Here is a 20,231-nt window from a genome sequence, read left to right as displayed (position 1 = left end):
CACACACACACACACACACACACACACACACACACACACACACACACCCCACAGTCAGTCTGTCTCTCTCTCTTTCTCTCTCTAACCAGTTGTTCTTCCTCTGGGCATTATTTTCTGTTATTGCCCCAACTTGAAAGGTCCTTTGCCCTTCTCTTTTTCAAGTCTAATTACGTACTCACTCCAAGACCTCTCAAATCACCTCCTTCTGGATGTTTCTTCTAACTCACTTCTATCGTAATCCCAAAAGAAAACCATCATTCTCAGTAGGTATCCTTTGACTTGACTCCCTGCCAAAAGGTAACAAGTTTATTCTTTCTAAAATTTCAGAGGTATAATTTCCTGTCTCAGAGGAACTTCACCTCTCCTATCATGCACTGAACAAGTGGAGCTCATCAGACTGTAAAGGAACTGTTTTGGGGATCTGGAGGTACAGATTGAACCTGTCCCTAATCACCCCAGCAGGAACTGACCTCTCCAACCCTCCACTGAACCACTATAACCACTTGTATCATTTGTCCACCATTCAAGTGATACCTTTCACTGGAGTTATTTATTAGCATGGCTTGTCTGCCTTTTCTCCCCAGCTAGTTGTGAACTCCTCCTGGGAGAAAGAGATTGTATTTCATTCAACTTGGTAAGTGCTCAGTACAAAAACAAACCAATAAATAGCATCTCCTCAGGCAAAAGTTCAAACTTATAGGTATCCATAAAAAGAATTCCTTTGTCTGATTTCTCTTTGGTGAGCCCTCTCATCTATATCTATATGTGTTTTATCAACATTTTCTCTAGTGCTGTAAGAGATTTCTTCGAAGGTAGATTCCTGATATAATTATTCACCTCATCTAATTCTTAATCACCAATCATTTCTCTCTAGGTAAAGGTTAATCAAAGGTATGTGAATTGTACATTCTGCCTTAACTGCATTTGATCAGTTTCAAAGAAACCTTTTCTCCTCCATCTTTGGTTAGAAATGTGGTCTTTCCCTGTGCTTTTAAACCTAAAACCTGGAAGAAGGAATCAAAATGGGCTCACTGAGTAAAATGGACCGGTTGTGCTACTGGTGGCAGCAGGAGATGGACAACTCTGGGTGTGCCTGGAGCCAGGGGAAGATGTGGGAGAGAGATTCTCTGTGGATCTACTGTTGGGAATCAACAACATAGAGACTAGGTCTTCTGTATTCTTTCCCTTCACTTTTCTTCCCTCTTTTTTCACATCTTTTTACATGGGGTTTGTTTCTCTGGAAACAAACCAATATGACTCTGATCTCCAAATTCATCATACAGATGCCCAGCCATGATGGAGTACTCAACAAGCACTGGATTAGCCCTTCTGTCATAAAAAGCTGTTAAATTATAAAAAGCTGACAAAATATATGAAAAAACTGTTTTTATTGGATAATCAGTAGCACAGGATTATAATCCTTGAGAGAGGGAAAATAAAATGTGGTAGGCCTTAGCACTGCCCTGATTTTCTGCCTGGAGGCATTTACCACACCCTGATACAGGAAGGATAGATCCAAATAGAGCAAGGTAGTCTCACAGGCCTGTGGTAATAGACAGCAGAGTTTGGGAAGGCTGATGCAGCTTGAATTATCAGGGAGCAAACCAGAAAAGGAACATCTAGATGGAGAGAGATAAAAACACTCCATAAAACTGCACAGGGGTCCCCTTGAGTCTTTGGCTGAGTATTAAGTTGCATTCATAGGATGAGATTACACAAGGCTGGGTAGAGAATAGTTACCAGGAAAAGAACATCTCTGAGGGAAGTGCAAGCTGAAAAACTTCTGCAGCTCACACAGAACTGGGAAATGCTTAAGTGCTTAATAACCAGAGTAGAAAACCTCATTGAACACTTAAGGCTTTCAGTGCAGACCGTAGAAAGGCCAAATCTTAAGACAAAATCTAAATTAACCATAGAATAAAGGCTCCTGTAAACTCCTTTAGAGTTACTTGACAATAATCCTCGAAAGTATCAAATTGATGGGCAAGTAAATTAACTGCCTGGCAAACAAAAGTTAACAGTCTTTAAATGAAGACAACAAAATCCACATACTCAACAATGTAATATTTGTAATATGCAGCATCCAATAAAAAATTACTAGGTATACAAAGAAGCAGGAAAATGTGACATTTAAGCAAGAGAAAAACTGGTCAATAGAAACAGAAATGACAGAAATAATTTAATAAGCAGAAAGGAACTTTAAAAATTATAACAGTCAATGTTTATTGAGTGCTTATTATGTGCAAGGCACTATTGTTTTAAGAGCTTTAGGTATTATCTCATTTATTCTCACAACAGCCCTCCAAGAGAGATAATCTCTTTGTACCATTTTGAGGAAACTGAAGCCCAGAAAGGTTAATAAGTAACTTGCCTACGATCAGCCCAGCTTCTAGGCATTAAGGCTAAGATCTGAACCCAAGAAGTCTGATTCTAATGGCTGTGCTCTTTCCCATGGTACCAGACTACCTCAGAAAGAACTTTAAAGCAGCTATTATAAATATGTTCAGGACTTTTTAAAAAACATAAACATAATGAGGAGAGAAACATAAATGGAAGTAGATATTTTAGAGCTAAAAATATATATAATATCAAAACTGAAAATATATTAGATGGGCTGGTTTATCAGCAGATTAGACGCTGTAGAAGAAAAGGGAATGAACTTTGGACTTCCCTGGTAGTGCAGTGGTTAAGAATCCACCTGCCAATGCAGGGGACACAGGTTTGAGCCCTGGTCTGGGAATATCCCACATGCCATGGAGCAATTAAGCCCGTGCACCACAACTACTGAGCCTGTGCTATGGAGCCCGTGAGCCACAGCTACTGAGCCCATGTGCCACAACTACTGAAGCCCGTGTGCCTAGAGCCTGCGCTCTGCAACAAGAGAAGCCACCACAATGAGAAATCCTCGCACTGCAATGAAGAGTAGCATCCACTCGCTGCAACTAGAGAAAGCCTGTGCGCAGCAATGAAGACCCAACGCAGCAAAAATAAACAAATACATAAATTTATTTTTTAAAAAAAGGGAATGAACTTTAAAACAAGCAAAAAAATCTATCCAGACAAAAGTGGAGAGAGAAAGAGGGCTGAAAAAAAATTAATAGACCTTTAATGAAGTGTGGGAATACATTAATTGTATAACATAATTGTAATTAGATTCTTAGGAATAGGGAGCAGAAAAAATTTTTGAAAAATTTCCAAATATGATGAAAACTATAAACCTACAGAACCAAGAGTTGCTCAGCAAATCCCAAGCAAGAAAAACATAAAGAAAACCACAAAACACATAATAATCAAATTGCTGAAATCCCATGATAAATGCAAAATCCTAAAGCAACCATGGGATGGTAGGGAGGGAAACAGAAGGGGAAATACAGATAAAAATTTCTCTGATTTCTGATCAGAAACAATGCAAACCATGTAACAATAGGACAACACTAAAGTGCTATCAACCTAAAAGTATATCCAGTGAAAATCTTCCGAAATAAAAGCAAAATAAAGACACTTTTAGCAAACAGAATCTGAGCAAATTTAAATACAGAAGAATGGTACAACACTAAATTTTAATGGATGAAAGAAAAATATTGTAGATTGAATGTGATTCATAAAGGAACAAGGAACTTCTACTATAGCCAAGATGGAGTAAGCCCACTAAATCCTATTATCCTGCAGCTGACAACCAAAAACTCTGGACAAAATACAAAAACAACTATCAAGGGACTCTGAAGAGTAAATGAAACCAGGAATATTGAGGAAGAAAGTCAAAACTTGGAAAAGAACTCATAAGGATACCTGGAGAAATCCTTTCTTTCTGGCCAAAAGGCCAGGAAAAGGGCCCTGTGATCCAGAGAGTATGGAGGGAGATCTCCACTTCTTTGCTTGTTCTTCTCTTTTTTTCTCATTTCACGATAAGCCCTCAAGAGAGCTAGCTTAGCTGGTGGTGTCAGCAGCCAAAATTCTAACAGAAACCCTGTAAAAAACACATCTTTCAGGCCAGAAGACTGGGTAAAAGGGACCCCTTCAGGCCAAAGAGTATGGAGAGAATCCCTATTTTGTTTCTCTTTATCTCTCTGTTTTGCCTGAAGGCAACCCTAGTTGCAGGAGTTGTGCCACAGTAGTACAAGTGGGTAAAACTGAGTTTAAGGAAAATCTAGAAGAGGAGAGAGATGGAGAAGGAAATATGTTAATTCTGTAAAGAAAATGACCCAAGGTTCCAGCTCACCTGTGAGCGGCACTTGTGTGGACAGACTCAAAGCAACAAAACAAAGGCTTTAAGAACAAAACTAATGTTTAAACCACACTCAAGTGTCAGGCCAAACAACATAATGTTCAAATTTCCAGGATGCAACCTAAAACTACACAATATGTAAAGAAGAACAAAAAAAGTGACCAATTCTTAAGGAGAAAGATCATCAACAGATGCCAAAAACAAGATGATCAGTTGCTGAAATTATCAAAGACTTTAAAGAAGCTGTTATAACTATGTTCCATGAGGTAAACATAAACACTCTGGAAAAGAGATGGAAAGGTGGTTCTCAGTAGGTAAACAGAAATTTTTTAATGGAAAATTTAAACTGAAAAATATATCTAAAATAAAAAATTATCACAAAATGGAGATGACAGAGTAAAGATTCAGTAAACTTGAAGACAAATCATAGAAACTGTCCAATCTGCAGAACTGAAAGAAAAAAATTTTGAAAAAATAAATTAGCAGAGCCTCAAGAGCATGTGAGACTATATCAAAAGGTCTAACAGTTGTGCAATTAGAGTACCATAGGGGAGTAGAAAGATATTGGTACAGGAGAAAAAAAAGGAAATAATGGCTAAAAAACTCCCCAAATATCATGGAAGACCTAAATTTACAGATCAAGAATCTCAACAAATTGCAAAGAGGAGAAAATCAAATAAAATTTCATGCACAGATTCATCATAATAAAACTTCTGAAAACCAATGAAAAGGAAAAATCTTGAAAATGGCTACACATAGGGAAGAACAATTTAATGACAGAATGCTCACCAGAAACTATGAAAGAGAGGAACAACATTCTTAAAGAGCAAAAAGAAAAGAACTGTCCACCCAGAACTCTGTGCCCAGTAAAAATATTCTTCATAAACGAAGGGGGAATAAGGACATTCAGATAAGGGTAAACCTAAGAGAATTTGTTACCAGAAGGCCTGTTCTAAAAGAAATTCAAAAGGGTATTCTTTAGATTGATGGAAAATGATAAAATAGGGAAATCTGGAGCTTTAAGAAAGAAGGAAAAACAAAAGAAATGGTATGTATCTGAGTAAATATAAAGGACAAGTTTTCTCCTCTTAAGTTATTTAAAATACAAATAACTGCTGAAAGAAAAAATTGTAAATATTGTCTAGCAGGATTTTAAATTATGTAGATATAACACATATGACAACTATAATATTAAGGGGGTGGATAAGGGACATATATAGTTGTAAGCCTTCCATATTTTACTTGAAGTAGTAAACTGTCAACTCAAAATAAACTGTGAAAGTCTATACATATATAAAATTCCAACAGCAAATACTAAAATAACAATACAAAAAGATGTAGCAAAAAAATAGATAAATTAAAACTGAAAAATATTCAACTAACTCAAAAGGTGCCAGGAAAGAGACAAGAGAAAAACAAAAACCAGAGAGAGAGAATAATAATGATAATAATAAAAATTGTGGATCTAAATCCAACCATATCAAATATAACATTAAATACAAGTGGTCTAACACACCAAGTAAAAGATAGACATTGTGAGACTGAATTTTAAAAAAACACATAAAATCCAACCATACGTTTTCAATAATATACTTTAAATAAATATATAGATTAAAAGTAAAAGGATAGAACAGATATACCATGTTAGCACTAATCAAAAGAAAGCTGAATGGCTATATTAATATCAAAGAAACTTCAAAATATGAATATCATTAGAGATAAATATTGCATAAAATCAAAGAGGCAAATTATGAAGAATACATACCAATCCTAAATGTGTAGGCACATAATAACAGAGCTTCAAAATAGAGAAACAAAACATGATAGAATTGAAAGGAGAAAGAGGCAAACAAAAACCTAGAGACTTTAGCACTCCTCTATTGGTGACACATATAACAGACAGAAAACCAAGGATATAAAAGACCTGAACAACACTATTAACCAAATTGACCTAATTGACATTGATTGAACATTCCACCCAACAATAACAGAAAACATGTTCTTTTCAAGTATACATGGAAATTCAGCAAGGGCCATAAAATAAACCTTAACAAATTTTAACTTATTGAAAGCAAACGAAATATATTCTCAGACCATATCAGAATTGAAGTAGCAATCAGTGAAAGAAATATATCTGGAAAATCCTCCAAATATTAAGAAATAAAACATACTTATACATAACCATGGGTCAAAGAGAAAGCCAAATGGAAAATTAGAAAATACTTTAATTGAATGTAAATGAAATTTCATTACAACATAAAGAAATTTGTACGATGCAGCTAAAGCAGTTATTAGGGAGAAATTTTAGCATTACATGATTATATTGGAAATAGAGGGAAAAAAATCTCACATCAATGATCTTAAGAAACTAGAAACAATTAGAGCAAATTAAACCCAAGGCAAACAAAATGAAGGAAAGATAATAAAACCAGAGCAGAAATCAATGAAATTTGAATAAGAAAAATAATATAGAAGAAATCAATATCACAAAAGTTTTTTTTTTTAATTCAATAAAATTGGTAAATTGGTCATTCTCTAGCCAGAATGATGACAAAGAAAAGAGGGAGATGATGCAAATTACCAGCATCAAGAGTAAAATAAGGAACATCACTACTGACCCTACAGACATAAAAAAAATAAGGGAATATTATGAACAACCTAACTTGCATTAATTCAACAAATAAGATGAAATGAACCAATTACTTTAAGGATACAAACAAACTACTAAAATTCACTCAAAAATAAACAGATAATGTGAATAAACCTATAATTATTAAATAAATCTACTTAGTAATTAAAAACACTCCAGCTGGGGCTTCCCTGGTGGCGCAGTGGTTGAGAGTCTGCCTGCCAATGCAGGGGACACGGGTTCGTGCCCCGGTCTGGGAAGATCCCAATGCCGCGGAGCGGCTGGGCCTGTGAGCCACGGCCTCTGAGCCTGCGCGTCTGGAGCCTGTGCTCCGCAACGGGAGAGGCCACAACAGTGAGAGGCCCACGTACCACAAAAACAAACAAACAAACAAAAAAAAAAAAACAAAACACTCCAGCAAAGACTACACCAAGCCAAGATGGCTTCAGTAACAAATTCTACTAAAAATAATTGAAGAACTGAATTCTCTTCCAGGAAAAAGAAGAGGGAGCACTGCCCAACTCATTTTATGATCCCAGCATTACCTAGACCCTAAAGCTTGTCAAAGACATGAAAAGAAATCTATAGACCAGTAATCTTCATGAACATGCAGAAATCCTCAACAAGGTGTTAGTGAGCTGATTCAACAATATGTAAAAAGGAGAATAAGGGGCTTCTCTGGTGGCGCAGTGGTTGAGAGTCCGCCCGCTGATGCAGGGGACACAGGTTCGTGCCCCGGTTCGGGAAGATCCCACATGCTGCAGAGCGGCTGGGCCCGTGAGCCATGGCCGCTGAGCCTGCGCGTCCGGAGCCTGTGCTCCACGACGGGAGAGGCCACAACAGTGAGAGGCCCGAGTACAGCAAAAAAAAGGAGAATAAGTCATGCCCATGTGGGGTTTATCCAGGGAATTTAAAGCTAATTTAACATCTGAACATTAAATACTGTAGTTCATCATATTTATCAAAAAAATAAAGTAGAAGTAGAAAAACCATATGATCACCTTAATAGAAGCTCAGTCTGAGGGAAGCCAGACACCAGGTCACAAGGATGTTCCAACAGTCCTGTGGAGTGGACCACCTGGTGAAGAACTGAGACCTCATCAGTAGCCAGCATCAGATGGCCAGCCATGTGAGCAAAGCACCTTGTAAGTAAATTCTGCAGCCACAGTCAAGCTTTAAGATGACTGCAGTTTCGGCTGATATCCGCCCACAATGAGAGACTCCACGCAAAATGCACCAAGTCAGGCTTTTCCCAAATTCCTAACTCACAGGAACTGTAAAAGATAATAAATTATTTACTATTATTTTGAGCCACTAACTTTGGGGGTGATTTCCTATGCAATGTTGGATAACCAATACATAGAAATACAAATTAAAACCACAATGAAATGCCACCACACATTGACAATACCAAGTATTTTCAAGGATGTGGATGGAGCAAGTAAAACTCTCATACATCACTAATGAGAGTATAATATGGTACAGCTACCTTGGAAAAATAGTTTTTCAATTGCTAATAATGTTAAACATGCATTTACCATACAATCCAACAATTCCATAATTGATTTAAGAGAAGTGACAACATATGTCCACAAAATGAATTATACACAAAATGTTCATAACAGCTTTAGTCATGAGAGCCCCAAACTTGAAACAATTTAATGGTCCATCAACAGATGAATGGATAAATAAATTGTAATACAGTTGACCTTTAAACAATGCAGAAATTAGGGGCACCTACCCTCCTTACAGTTGAAAATCTGCATATAATTTATATTTGGCCCTCCCAATACAGGGTTCAGTTCCTCCATATCTGTCGTTCCACATCAGTGGATTCAAACCACTGCGGACTGTGTAGTATTTACTGTTGAAAAAAATCCACATATAAGTGAACCCTCGCACTTCAAACCCATGTTGTTCAAGGATCAACTTGTATGTTCATACAATGAGATACTGCTGAGCAATAAAAAGAAACAAACTACTAATACACACAACTACACAACAAAATCTTAAAAGCATTGGAATTCTAAGCGAAAGAAGCCAGACACAAAAGAGAATATACTGTATGACTCCATTTATATGAACCTCCAGAACAGACAAAACTAATCTACTGCGATAGAAATAAAATCAGACATTGCCTAGGGCAGGACGTTCAGGGGGTTCACTGCAAAAGGTCAAGAAAGACCTTTTAGGGGTTGACAGAAATGTTCTATATACTGTAATAATTAAGATGGTGGTTACACAGATGTATACATTTATCAAACAAATCAAACAGGTGCATTTTATTATATGTGAATTACACTTCAATAAAATTGAAAATAACCATTATATAATGTTGGTCATAAGTTCAGACACCAGGGCAAAAATAATCCTTCCAGACCAAAAATAATCAAGTGTTCCTCCCTTCCTCCTTCCCTCCCCCTCTCCCCTTTCTCTTTCTGTCACTCTTTTGGTCTCGTTTTCTATATCTATGCATCTCAGTGTCCAGAAGATAATTCCTGCCCTCTATTTTCCTGGGATACCTCTTCTTATACATTCCTCTCTCAGTTTCTCCACTTGTATCTCTGTCATTCTCATTTTTCTCTCTTTATATATATAAATATTGTTGTGTTTCTGCCCACCTTTTTCTGTCTGCTCTATATTTTTTTCTCTTCTTTGACCTGAATATAAGACCAGAGTTTTGAAATTTTTGATTTATTTATTGAATATTTTATTTGTTAATTTTGACTGAGTGCAAGAAATGTTTATTTTATTTAAAATATTTTACTTATTTAAAATAAAATTAAGAGTTATTACATGTAACTTACATGGTCTTTGGTTGTTACTTTTCCCTCTGTGAGTTAATGACCTCATTTGTAACAAGGCCCCCCCTTCCCTGCTTTAGGAAGTTTTTGAAGAATCCATTCTGGCCACCAATGGAAGAAATATAATCAAGAACTGAGGAAAAAACTAACACTTGTTGAATACCAACTGTGTGTCAGGGCTTACTACATGCCTTATCCTATTTAATTATCACAGTAACCCTGGGAGGTGGGTATTATTTTTCTCACTTTACAAATAAGAAAAACTGAAGTTCAAAGAAGAAAATAAGTAGCCTTGGGCTTCAACCCCAAATCTTTGACTTATTATTTTACCCATTATTTAGAATAGGACATTTTACTTTTGATTTTGCACAAGTCCAATTCCTTGATAGGAAAATGTATAAATAAATGGTGTTATATTCATATAAAGGAATACAATGCAGCAATTCAAGAAAAAGAAAGAAAGAATGCTGATACACACAACGACATTGATGAACCCCACAGAAATCATGTTGAGTAAAAAAAGCCAGACACAAAATAGTACATGTGATATGGTTCCATCTACATGAAATTCAAAAACAGACAAAACTAATGGATGATAAGGACGGTTACCTTAGTTAGGGGGTGGATACAGACTGCAAAAGGACAGGAGCAAGCTTTCTGGGGATGCTAGAAATGTTCTGCATCTTCATCTGGACGGTGATTATATGGGTGTTGTATATGTGAATTATCATCAAGCTGTACACAAGATCAATGCACTCAACCCATTTTATTGTATTTACTGTCCCTTAATTAAAAAACAAATCATTTTCTGACGCTAAAATACAGGTTCCTATGTCCCACTACCAGAGATCCATTTCCAGAGAATTCTGGAATTGAGCAAACTGATTTCAATGAAAGAATCTCACTTTAGGAACCTTGGGGAAGGGCTACACAACCCCTTCTCAGTTCTTCTGAGCTGTTAACTGAAACTTAAGGCCTGCCTCAAAGTCTGGGACCTTGTACAGCTGCTCCTAACGCTGAGGGTTGGCTGAAACCATGGATGGATAAAGCAGAAACTTAGTACCTTTCATGATCTTGTATATTCATTTTTTCTACTGCCCTATATATTTATTTCTGAATAATCCAGACTGAAGCCTTCCACATAGGTTATCTCATACAATGCTCATAGTGAATCCATGAGGTAGTCAAGACAAGATCTGTATTATCTCCTTTAGGAACAAACACCCAGAGGCTCAAGGAGTTGCACACTATTTCAAATCCAATAAAGGAAAATATCATAAAAGAATCTAGGCCTCCTAGCTCCTAATCTAGTGTTCAGTTCACCAAAGAATATTTATTTTAATTATCTGGGCTGAGAATGTAAAAAGGATCTATAGAGGAGCTCTGCCCATGCCCACCCTCATGAACCTATATTCCAGTGAAAACTGAATAAAACATAAATAAGAGAAAAAGAAAAATATAGCCAATGGTTTAGATTTTCCTTCTGATTTCTTTTGGCTAGTTGCCTGACTTCCTTTAAGCATGCTTAGATTTCTTTTTTTTACTTTCATACTTTTTTTTCATACCTACCCTTTAGCATTTTCCTTACTCCAGGGAATTCTGGCTGCCTACCTCTTCATGCACCTGTTGTTACTTAGCCAGAAAGGGACGATTCAAGGAAAAAAGACTCTTAATTAACCATTTGGTTAGGTGAATCTGCCCCAAGGGAGCTCTCCTCCTGCCCTGTTCTGGGGCCTCCCACTTTCTGGAATGCCTAGGTTATATCACCAAATGAATCTGACAGAATTTCCCTGGGAAAGGACCCAAGCTCAGAACAGTCCAGCTGGAAATTTCATCACAAGATTTACTGAAGAAAATAAAAGTTGTTCTGAGAAATGTGGCTCACCCAAAAAGGCACTGGGGTACCTCCCCCCTTCCACTACCTCACCACCAGGCCAACACTCACTTTTAACTGCTCCTATCTCACACCTTTACTGTGTGAAAGAGCCCAGGTCATCACTAGGTTAAGAAACACTGGCCACAACCTAGATCGGAGGACAAGGCAATGGTTCTAAGGAAGAAGGCATCCACAGGGCTCCTTGCAGCTCTCCCCACATGACCCCTGGACCTATAACCATCCTCACCAACACCCATCTTCTTCTACTCCCAAGCACAGATGATGTCCATGTGCATCTTTTGGAGGCAATGGCTCATCTCTGGCTCACAAAAAAACCCACCACCTATAAAATCCAGTGTAGATGCTTAACAGCTTATTTTAGGTTGAGATATTTTCCTAAGTCAGCCTCCCATTCAAGTCCATGGGCTATGTGTCTCCATGGAATTTCAAAGATTTAATTGCTTTTCAAGGGCTCATGTCCATTACCATTTAGGACTTTCCATCTCTCCACATAACAATGAAGAGTGAAGCTAGAAGTGTACAGGAAGGGCACAGCTCCAGCTAATTACAATAAAGGAGTTATCAGAGGCCAGTGGTCCAGCATGTCTGTGGACATAGTGGGGCCTGGACTGCACAGATCACTCTCAGGGAAGATCCACCATCTAAAAACCACTGTTCTGTAATGCCTCTATCTTTTTCTTCCTTGGCATTAGTTTTCATACTTTCACAAAGTTAAGGCTTGGTTTATTTCTACAGAAGAACAAAGAATTGGATTGTAAATATGCTACTTAAATCTCTGGACTGAATCCAAGGTCAAAAGACCTATAAGAGGATAATAGTTGATAGGAATAAAGTAAATACCACACCTCAACGCCCCTTCTCATCTATATTTCTGGGAAAACCAGGCCTTCCATCATTGGACAATAGAAACTACCACCCTGGCCACTCCCTACTTCCACTGGATCTCACCTCTTATCTCTTAGGTATTAGAAGTTAGTTGCATGGGGAACGCACAGTACCACAATTTCTGCCAGGGTTGCCACATATTGCCACACATGAGGACTGCACAACTCCAGATGGCACCATTCAAATAGGCTAAAATGTATATAGAACCCTTGGAATTGTAGAGTGCACAACCTACACAACCAGATGCTGGGGTGTTGCTGCTTCTAGGAAAAATTATAATTGTTCATATTGATGGAGCAGTTTATGATGTGTCAGGCATTGGGTTAAGGATTTACATGCATCATCTAATTTAATATTCATGACGACATCTTGAGATAGGAACTATTACTATACCCATTTTTCAAAAGATGAAACTGGGCCTTAAAGATTTTAAGAAATGTGGTACTTTCCTGGTGGTCCAGTGGTTAAGATTCTGCATTCCCAATGCAGGGGGCCCAGGTTTGATCCCTGGTCAGGGAACTAGATCCCGTGTGCCACAGTGAAGACCCGGCACAGCCAAATAAATAAATATTTTTTAAAATTCTCCTCCTCAATTAAAAAATAAACAAAACAACTTTCAAAAAAAAAAAGATTTTAAGAAAAATTTCCAAGTCATGGCTATTGCCCAACAAATATTTATTGTATGGCCTTCTGACAAAGATAATGTAAAGCTTCTCCTCTATTTATATGTCTTGGTTGTTTATAACATGAACCTTGAGATGATTCCTGTAGTGGAAAGAGCTCTGATTTGAAGGCAGGATCTGTGGTCCTAGTCAGTACCTACCACATCCTCTAGCAACTCATAACCTCTCAACACATAAATGAAAGTTTCAGTTCTAAAACTTTCTATCTGAATGTCCTTGAAAAAGTGTTATCAAACTTCTGGATTCCAGTTACTCCATTTATAAAATAAAGCAAATACTTGCTCTTCCTACTGTAGGATTGGTAACAATAATAAATATTAAAGTGATTTATAAATTATAAAGTTCCATACAACTGTAACAGGACATCAAGAATGGCTATTTAAAAAAGCAAAATGTCTTTTATAAATCAGGCTGGGCAAATTTCTATGAAGTGAAGTTGTCAGGCAGTAATGTTAAGAGTAGCAGTAGGCTGCAGCTTTTGCTCACACAACTCTCCTCTTCTCCTACCCGCAGGCCCATCCCTCTTCACTTTCAGCAGACAAACGGCCTTATAAAAGCACTCATTTATATTAACGATAACACTCTCCTCCAACATCCCACACACAAACCCCTTATGAATCTTATTTCTCTTTTGTAAATTTCTGAAAGGGTCAACTGGATTTAGAAGAATCCCATCTTTCAAACAGCTGTATATATTCTCAGCATTTCAAAGGGTTTTCAGTACCGGTAGGAGTTCACCAAACCTAGAACTGATCTCATCTTCTCAAGACCCAGGTACCTTTTGTCTTGCCCAAGGACTTGATGCCACACACACCTATAAATGCATCTTAGATGCATAGTCCTAGGTGAGTGTGTCTCCCCCTACTGAATATACCAAAACCCCAGAGAAACACTCTGTTTAATCTGGGGACAGAGAAGAATAAACTCAGTAATTTCAAAATATTTTTTCCAAGATACTAACAATCTTCTTGTAAGCACTTCTCACAAACTTCAGAGTTACATATGCAGTTATTTTCTTTTCCCCTTGGAAACATCAATACCCAGAGAATCTCAAGAGTTGTAACCCAAAATATCCTGATTCCTGCCGCTGGTCCCCATCCTGGCTCTCCTGCCTGTTGCGGTTTCCCAACATTTGAAAATACAGAACTGATTAATTATGAATGCTGTGGCTTGTCTGACCCACATCTCACCTTACACTTTTGCTCCCTTGGAATTCCATTCCATAGCCAGAGGAATATCAGTTTCAGAAAATAAGGTTTCCCTGATATCCAACCTGAAGTTTCCTTCTGAAAATCTCATCCTATTACCTCTGTGGGCCACACTAAATAACTCTTCTTCTTCACTGCCACTTTCCCTCCTCAGAGATTTGTAGATTGTTACCATGGCTTTCCCTTCATCACCACTTAGCCCAGCCATATATATTTAATTCTTTTCATCTTTCATCATAAATCAGTCCCTTCCACTCTTAAATCAGCTCTCTGCTCTTCTCTGGACTAGTTCCAACCCTCCCAATTCACCTCCAATAACCGATATCCCTTCTGGGAGCTCCAGTTTCTCCTCTTTATCTTCCTTCTCTCTCTTTGCCCTTTCCAGAAATGAAATGGGAAGGGACTGACAGTTATGTGAGGTCAAGGGTCAAGGGGTGTTGCATTGCATACACCTACTCTAAATTGCTTAGGCCTCTCCGTGGTACATATAAAGTCCCAAATCATATACCCCCTTTCTTGGAGTGGGAAGGAGGGTATTAACAGGGAAACAGGCCCTCTTACCCCACAGGTCATTATCCTCTAGGCCTCTGCATGGAGGATGGCAGAAGCAAGATGTCAAAACATCTACAAAACAGGTTACAAAGTGGAGCTATGGGCAATGTGGTAGCCTCCAGGCAGACAACTTTTTTGTGGTTTGGGCTGTCCCAAGATAGTGCACACCATTTGTACAGTCCCAGAAGCTGTCTCTCTACCTCTTTTCCATGAATGGGTGCTCTGGGGAACTGCTTCAGACTTCGAAATGTCGATCCCATTTATGAATTCAAAACAACCCACAAAGAAAAGACATTAGCATGTCATGCATTATAAGGCCTCTTAGACATTCTTTTGTTCTGTCAGATAGCCCAAACTGCAAATGATATGAAGGCATTGCTTTGTCCTGACTAGGTGCCTTCCATTTTTTACCACATTCTTAGCCATGGTCCTGCTCTGGTTTGGTACCCTGTCTTTAGTCTGAGATAAATGGACTGCCCCAGGCCCCTCAACACAAGGGGTGGAAGAAGACCCATCCTCTCCGCTTCCCTCCCTACAGATAGTCCCATCAGCAAGATTACGCTCCTCTAGACCAGACCACTAGTTACTTGGGCAGAAGCAGGGAGAAATTTACCGAGTTGTGCCTATTTTCCTTTGCTTAATTGAAGATCCTATGTCACAGAGCAGGTAAATGCCTTTTCTATAAATCAGAGCCTATATAAAAAGAAGAAACCCATTTCCTCAAACATGATAAACAGTAAAATCAATCCAAGTGTGAGAACCTAAGCTTCAATTTTCATACAAGAAAATGAATGAAACCACAATAGTATATGCTGCCCCAAACATGAAACATGATATGGAAGGGTGTGTCTACTCCCTCCACAGGGAATCTTAAGTGGAGACTGTATCTAAATGAGGTTGGGGAGGCAGTGGTAAAGCGAGAAGCTAGGCCTCTAGTCCTGCATGGCCGGCTGCCTAACTGCAGACAGCATATGTCTCAGAGCAAGAGTCCAGCCTGTTCCAAGTGTGGTCACCACAAGGCCTGAAGTGCTTTTCAGTTAAGCTGTCTGTCTCTCTGGAGGTCATGGGGACCTCATCCAGTTACACTTAGTGTCTTATTTGATCCCATCAATAAACATTTGATCCCAATCCTGATGAAAAATGCTTGGCCAAAATTTCTAGCCTTTTAATAGCAGAATCCTGGCTCTTTCTAAAACCACCATTGCTAGATGTATCGAATGATGCATAAGGGCTTGGTCCAGCTGCCAAACGGACTGTGTTGCTGACGGAGGACTTGGGATGCTCATTGTGCTTCCCTACTGCCAGTAGCAGAGCAGCTCCTGGAGCACACTAATCTCTACATGAAACTCCCTCACTCGGCAGCTTCAACTCCCTATCTAACGCTTGACTGGAGTATATTCTTCAAAAGCATTAAGCGTGTGACTCTTCACAGGCAACACTGATAATTTCAAGCAACCTGCCTGTTTATAGTAGGTAAGTTCAGGGCTGTAGAAAGGGCCCTTTTTGCCTATCATCAACATCTACACTGCTAGAGCCTATGGTCATTTAACAAGAAATGATGGGAAGGTTCCAGAGATGCTCAGAGACATGAAAGTGGAAGAAAATCTGCATTCCCAGAGAAATAATTTTTATATCCATTACAAAAACATTAAGCACTAAAAGAGAACGTAGCATGTATAAACCACAGAAGCCAAGACAACATTAAAGCACAGCTGTTCTTTACAAAAGTATCTGTAGTGTATGGAGGTTCCTTAAAAAACTAAAAATAGAACTACCATATGACCCAGCAATCCCACTACTGGGCATATACCCTGAGAAAACCATAATTCAAAAAGTGACATGCACCCCAGTGTTCACTGCAGTACTATTTACAGTAGCCAGGACATGCAAGCAACCTTAGTGTCCACCGACAGATGAATGGATAAAGAAGATATGACACATATATACAATGGAATATTACTCAGCCATAAAAAGAAATGAAATTGAGTTACTTGTAGTGAGGTGGATGGACCTAGAGACTGTCATACAGAGTGTAGTAAGTCAAAAAGAGAAAAATATCGTATGCTAACACATATATATGGAATCTAATATATATATATATATGGTTCTGAAGAACCTAGGGGCAGGACAGGAATAAAGATGCAGATGTAGAGAATGGACTTGAGGACATGGGGAGGGGGAAGGGTAAGCTGGGACGAAGTGAGAGTGTGGCATGGACATATATACACTACCACATGTAAAACAGACAGCTAGTGGGAAGCAGCCGCATAGCACAGGGAGATCAGCTCGGTGCTTTGTGAACACCTAGAGGGGTGGGATAGGGAGAGAGGGTGGGAGACGCAAGAGGGAGGAGATATGGGGATATATGTATATGTATAGCTGATTCACTTTGTTATAAAGCAGAAACTAACACACCATTGTAAAGCTGTTATACTCCAATAAAGATGTTTAAAAATATATAAATAAATTAGTTCCAAAAAAATAAAATTATCTGTAGTGAGACAACAGTATTGGCCTCCTATCTCAGTTCACAGAAGGCACTGTCAAATTCATCAGACCCTGTCTCTTACCATGAGCTAGTGTAAATTCCAAAACTGAACACAAAGGGGTCATTTTAGGTGCCAATGCCACTAATGCTAATGCTGAAATATGCATCCAGACTCTGTTTTCCATGCGGACCACATACCAGTATGCCTTCTCTGCAATGACTGAGAAACCTCAGCTTCTGAATATCCCTGCTGCATTAGACTATTGGGTATATGTGGGAGCATGTGTGTGTGTTGGGACAAGCATGGGAGATACTTGTAGCTCTACAATGGGCTTTTTTTCAATGCTTTCCATCCAATGAATACAAGACATTAGTAACCAGTGGAGCATAAGAATTTCATTTATTTCTGACAACAAAAATGACAGAAAAGATGCTGGGTTTTGCCCAATGAAATTAGTGTAGGCTTTTAAAGTCATGCTTTCTTTTCTGTGCTTTCTCATTCACTTACATTGTGTATTTTATTGACAAGCCTTTCCCCAATGGTCTTACAAGAGAAACATCCATTCAAAGCCACCTGGTTTTCCCAGTCAATGGATATTATGGGAGGAGGTAGAAGTAAGTGTCTGAATAAACACCCCCAACTCAGTGAATATGGGAAGAAAATGAGAGTAAATGAAACAGAAACCCCGTTTCAGGAGTCTCCAGCAGAGAGATCTGCAGTGAAACAGGCCTGCCAGAGACTGTCATCCAGATCTGTTGCTGCAGATATTCAAGCTAAGAATTGGAGAGAAGGAACTGGGGACAGGGAAAGACAGGGAAATCAACTACTGTCTCTTCCTGGCTTCAGAGTGACTCCCCAAAGGAAACAATCTTGGCAACTTTGCTCCCTCTCTCCACAGCTCCCTCCTGTCCCCTGTCCCTTAGTTCCTCTAGGGCTCTCCCAACACATCTGAGAGGAAGAACAAGAGTCTGTGAGTGGATAGCAGCCTGGGGTTAGGTGGAGAGCAGAATGAATTAATGAAGAAGAGGCAATTTCTAGGTAAGCCAACATTTGGATGGGATAGCTGGGTGGGATTCAGTAATATGAAAAGGAGTTCTATATTCCATGAGAAAGTGTATCACATTTCCAAAATCTGTGGAGGCCAGGAAGAGGAACAAAGCGAAAAGAAGAAGGGCAACAGTTTTGAGATCTAGAACCAAGCTCTCAGAACACAGACTAGAGGGATTTCAACTGTCCCAGGAGCCCCAGAAGAAGGGCATCCAATCTTGGCTGAGACCCTGTGTAAAGTCAGTAGAAAGAGTTATTCTTCCAAGAACAGGAAACTTTTTTCCCAACTTGGTTGCTGGGGAGGAAAGGAGAGTCCCTTGGGGAGTGACTGCGTTCAGGGAGAAAATAAGAAAATACAGTCTAACTGGGGAAGGAGGTTTGTGGAAGGAGGAAAGAAAGCTAAGAACCGCAGGCTGAGGTTTTGGAAATGAGGGTTAGTTGATAGTGGTTGCAAATTGATGCCTGTAAGAAACCAAATCCCGAAACGCTCGGGCGGGAGCTGCTCACCAGTCCCGGTCGCGAAGATCTGGAAGAGAAGGCGGGGCTGGGAGGCGCGGATCGCAGCGGACAGCCTTCCCTCTCTGCCCACTTCCGACGCCTTCTTCTCGGGCATTAGGCGGATCCTCAGCCGTCCTTCGCCGTGGCGAATCCACCAGCTGAACAGCTCAGTGAGGTTGAACTGGAGCAGCCCCGCAGTCGCCTCCCCTGGGGGCCCTACACAGCCCTCAAGGATCGCCTCCTCTCCCAGCTCCAGCACCAGCTGCTCGGCGCGCCGGAGCTTGCGAACCGAGCCTCCCTTCAGCACCCTGGACAGCGTCCATGCCCGGGCCGGGGCGGGAGAACTGGCGCCGGGTGGTGGCCCCACCAGCCTAAGCAGTGGGGCGCAGTCAAGAGCCAGCGAGCCGCGCGCCTCCAGCCGGCCGGCCCTTGGCTCCGAAGGGGACGGCGGCGGCAGCAGCAGGTCCCGAGCATAGACGCGAAAGAGAGAGGGTACCACAAAGTCCACCGCCAGGCTCTTCCTCTGCAGGCGCGAGTAGCTGAGCGGCTCCCGGGGCTGCAGCGCCGACCCCATGGCTGGTGAGCCCACGCGCTGGCCGGTCTCGGTCCCGGTCCCGGAGCCTGAGGCTGCCGGTGAAAGCAGCAGCAGCAGCCACAGAAGCCCTATGGCTCCCATCCCGCCAAAAGGGGGTTGTTTATACTAGTCTCCCGAGTCTCCGGGATCCAGCCTCGCCCTCCGCTCCCCCTACCCCCCCCCAAAGGGGAAAGGGCTCCGAACAGTCGTTGGTCCTGAAGGGCTCCTTCCACCTGATCTCAGGGGGATTGTGCGTGCACTCGATTCCCTCTCCTCCAACTGCAAGGAGGCGAGCAGGAATCTCAACAAAACGCTGCTGGAGGTTCAGGGGCGTGTCAAGAGACCCTGAAGCGCGAAGGTTTCGGCAGCTGGGACCCTGTGCCTCTCGCGCGCCGCGCGGAATGTCGCGCCCGCGTCCGAAGCTCCCCGCGCTCTGGAACGAGAGAGACTACTATGGTTGAAGGGAGATGGCAATTGGATACCGTCCTCTCCTCCCCGCCGCGGCCTGAGCTGTGGTGTGTCCGCTCTCGAGCGGCCTCCAATCCTCTGCAACTTTCCTGCTGGGAACGGTGGCTTAGAGCTGTTGTCTGCTGTCCTGGCCGCCTCCTGAGCTGATTTCGGCCCTTCTGAGCTCCTTTTCCTCGTCTGGTGGGGGGGAAAAGGGGGGGTGACCGAGGGCACCGGCTTCCTTCTCTCGCACCCTCCTTCGACCCTCCGCAGCGGGAGGTCTTCGGACTGCA

The 20,231-nt window shown here is 40.6% G+C and overlaps 1 protein-coding gene across 2 annotated transcripts in view; it reads right to left on the bottom strand.

Annotated features, from left to right (window-relative positions):
* The window catches only part of ALK (ALK receptor tyrosine kinase), a 729,733-nt gene extending 710,140 nt beyond the window's left edge, over positions 1 to 19,593 (bottom strand). Inside the window, exon 1 of one of the 2 annotated variants that reach the window (XM_029231576.1) lies at positions 18,927 to 19,593. In XM_029231576.1, coding sequence (XP_029087409.1) covers positions 18,927 to 19,593 — 667 coding nt within the window. The remainder of the gene's footprint in view (positions 1 to 18,926) is intronic. The other variant, XM_029231577.1, reaches the window with a different exon arrangement.
* Between the last annotated feature and the right edge of the window lie 638 nt (positions 19,594 to 20,231).

The sequence above is a fragment of the Monodon monoceros genome, unplaced genomic scaffold, assembly GCF_005190385.1.
Source record: "Monodon monoceros isolate NGI ecotype Baffin Bay Population unplaced genomic scaffold, NGI_Narwhal_1 Super_Scaffold_19, whole genome shotgun sequence".
Lineage (NCBI taxonomy): Eukaryota > Metazoa > Chordata > Mammalia > Artiodactyla > Monodontidae > Monodon > Monodon monoceros.
Note: the sequence above shows the minus strand (reverse complement) of the source record. Positions and strands in the feature narration are given on the sequence as shown.